Source organism: Cucurbita moschata, unplaced genomic scaffold (genome assembly GCF_002738365.1).
Source record: "Cucurbita moschata cultivar Rifu unplaced genomic scaffold, Cmos_1.0 Cmo_Scf00003, whole genome shotgun sequence".
NCBI lineage: Eukaryota > Viridiplantae > Streptophyta > Magnoliopsida > Cucurbitales > Cucurbitaceae > Cucurbita > Cucurbita moschata.
In genome coordinates, this window is record NW_019268519.1 from 5,180,281 (window position 1) to 5,183,134 (window position 2,854).

At 43.1% G+C, this 2,854-nt stretch overlaps 1 protein-coding gene and 1 long non-coding RNA gene across 2 annotated transcripts in view; one reads left to right on the forward strand and one right to left on the reverse strand.

Annotated features, from left to right (window-relative positions):
- Positions 1-1,792, reverse strand: part of LOC111436846 — a 3,032-nt gene extending 1,240 nt beyond the window's left edge. Inside the window, exon 1 of the long non-coding RNA XR_002709344.1 lies at positions 1,680-1,792. This is a non-coding gene — a long non-coding RNA (uncharacterized LOC111436846). The remainder of the gene's footprint in view (positions 1-1,679) is intronic.
- LOC111436838 (probable serine/threonine-protein kinase PBL26) overlaps positions 287-2,854 on the forward strand; it is a 3,134-nt gene continuing 566 nt past the window's right edge. Inside the window, exons 1-5 of the mRNA XM_023074606.1 lie at positions 287-774; positions 1,028-1,218; positions 1,307-1,496; positions 1,600-1,991; positions 2,128-2,849. Of these exons, the coding sequence (XP_022930374.1) occupies positions 660-774; positions 1,028-1,218; positions 1,307-1,496; positions 1,600-1,991; positions 2,128-2,826 (1,587 nt within the window). The 5' untranslated portion in view covers positions 287-659 and the 3' untranslated portion in view covers positions 2,827-2,849. The remainder of the gene's footprint in view (positions 775-1,027; positions 1,219-1,306; positions 1,497-1,599; positions 1,992-2,127; positions 2,850-2,854) is intronic.

A 2,854-nucleotide genomic window follows, 5' to 3' on the forward strand; every position in this document is an offset into this window, starting at 1 on the left:
AAAAAAAAAAAAAAAAAAAAAAAACTTTAAATTTTGGGATTTAATAAATCTAGTTTTTTAGTTGAACAAAATTAGAGAGTCGGGATCGAACCTTTAACCTTTAGGTGGAAGAATTAGAGCGAAGTTGTTGCTTAATAGGCCTCTTAACAAAACCGTGTTTCTGGTTGGAAGAGAGAGTGTTTCGGGGGTGTCCTGAATGAACCAAAAAATGGAAAAGAAACAGAAATGAAAACCCCCCGAGTTTTTCTGTCCTTCCAAAGAGGAAAAAAAGGGAGGCAAAGAGAAATCCATGAAAATCTCCAGAAATTTCTCCATCCCCAGAAAGCTCCTAAACCTTTTACTTTTTTGTCTCTCTTTTTCTGTAGGGTAACAAGTTCCATAATCCCCCATTGCCTCTTCTTTTATCATCGCCCTTTCACAGTTGGGTCTCCCCTTCCCCAACCTCCTCCTCCCCTTCCTCTCCTCCGGCCGGGTCCTTCAATAGCCCTTGGAGGACCCAGGATCCTCCCTCCTCAACCACTTCTTCCATGACTTTGCTGCTTCCCTGAACTTCTTCTTCTTCTTCTTCTTCTTCTTCTTCTTCTTCTTCACATCAGATCCCCCATCCATCCATCCATCCATTACTTACACACAACTATTGATCCATCCACAATCTCACCATGAGTTGCTTTCCCTGCTTTTCGTCTAAGAGCAAGAAAGGGGTCGATAAGAACAACGACAATTCCGCCTCCTTCTCCTCCGGCCACCGTACTCCGCCGCACCCTAAGTCCCCTGGTCTGCTACTTCTCTCTCACCCCCACTCCTCATCCTAAATCCATGCACATTCTTTTCCCTTCAACCAGAAAGCAATAGGGAGAATTTTTTTTACATTAATTTAAATATCCATGGAAACAACATTTTGGGATTCTCCTAATGTAAAAATTCCCAACATTATTATCCAATAATAACGTAGAAAAGGGATAAAACAGTCATTTCATGTCATATATTTCCATTTCTATTTGAACTAAAGTTTTCATGTCATTTATAGCACCAGAAGCAATCAAAACAAAGCCCACAGAGGAAGGGAAGGATCAAGCACAAGAAGGTGAAAAAATAGATGCCCAGAACTTCACTTTCCGGGAGCTAGCCACGGCTACAAAGAATTTCCGCCAGGAATGTCTTTTGGGTGAAGGTGGGTTTGGGAAGGTCTTCAAGGCTACCCTTCAACCAAGTGGCCAGGTAACCAACTAAACCAACCAAATTGGTTCGTTTACGACACAGTCCATCTAAACATAACTCAATAAATAAAATCCCTATAAAAATGAAGGTGATGGCTGTGAAGCAGCTTGATAGAAATGGTATGCAAGGGAACAAGGACTTCCTTGGTGAGGTTAAGGCATTGAGCCTTCTAAAGCATCCAAATCTTGTGAAGTTCAATGGATATTGTGCAGATGGAGATCAAAGGATTTTGGTGTATGAATATATGCCTGGAGGTTCTTTGGAAGATTGTCTCTTTGGTATATTTTCTATCCCTAATGTGCCTTCTTCTTCTAAGATAGTGTGAGAAATAGAATCTAATATATTCATATATGTCATCAAACTATGATTCAATATTGGCAGACATAAAAGAAGATAGAAAGCCAATGGATTGGTTTGCTCGTATAAAAATAGCATTAGGAGTTGCAAAAGGATTGGAATACCTGCATGACCAGACGGATCCTCCCATAATATTTCGTGATTTGAAGTCATCAAACATCTTGCTCGATGAAGATTTCAGCCCAAAGCTTTCTGATTTTGGACTCGCAAATCTCAGCGGCGGCGGCGACAAGTCTCCGTTGCCGTCAAGGGTCATGGGCACCTATGGCTACTCTGCTCCTGAGTATACAAGAGGTGGTCAACTCACCGCCAAGTCTGATATATACAGCTTTGGAGTTGTGATGCTTGAACTCATCACTGGAAGAAAAGCTGTCGACACTACAAAACCAAATAACGAGCAGAATCTTGTTGCTTGGGTATGTTATGCTTTTCAATAGCATTTCGTTTTCTGTTTCTAAAAAAATTAAGTTTCCCGCTAATTTCATTGTCTACCGTCCAAAAACATTTTTAAAATGTAAGCTAGATTTGAAAACTCCAATGGATGTGTAACAGGCACAACCATTTTTCCGAGATCCAAAGAGATTTCCAGACCTGGCCGATCCTCTCCTAGGACGGTTGTTCCCGGAGAAAGATCTGAATCAGGCCGTCGCCGTCGCTGCCATGTGTCTGCAAGAGGAAGCAGAAGTCCGTCCTCTGATCGCAGACGTCATGATTGCCCTCAGCTTCCTATCCACAACTCCGGATGAGAACCTCCGTCCGCTCCCTTACCCGCCGGAGCCTGAGGACGAGGAGGACGACGAGGAGGACTACTCCTCTTCAGACTGTTCAGATTCCGATACCGAATCTCGAAAAATCGGAAAAGACAGCGCATCTGGAAACTTCACAAGTGCAAGAAACCACGAAACTGACATCTCAGATGACGAAGAAGAAGACATCAGTCCAAGAAATCAGAAACCTAAAAAGAAAAAGAAAAACAAGGAATCTGAGCAGAAACGAGTCGGATTCAAAGACGACGTACAACCACCGCCAAATCACTCCCGAAAGAACAGCTCCTCATCGAGCGATGGAGGCTCTTCAGCTAGAAGCAGCAACGCATCGGAAAATGAAAATAACAGAGATTCATCGAATAATGTAAATAGAAGTGATTCTACATTAGATCATAACAAGAGTAGAGGATCGCATTCTGGCGATGAAGCTCGACACTACGGCAGCGATTCCGACGGCGGCTCTGCTCATGGCGGCGAAGATTGAGACGTTTGTGGGGGGTGGGGGGGGGGGG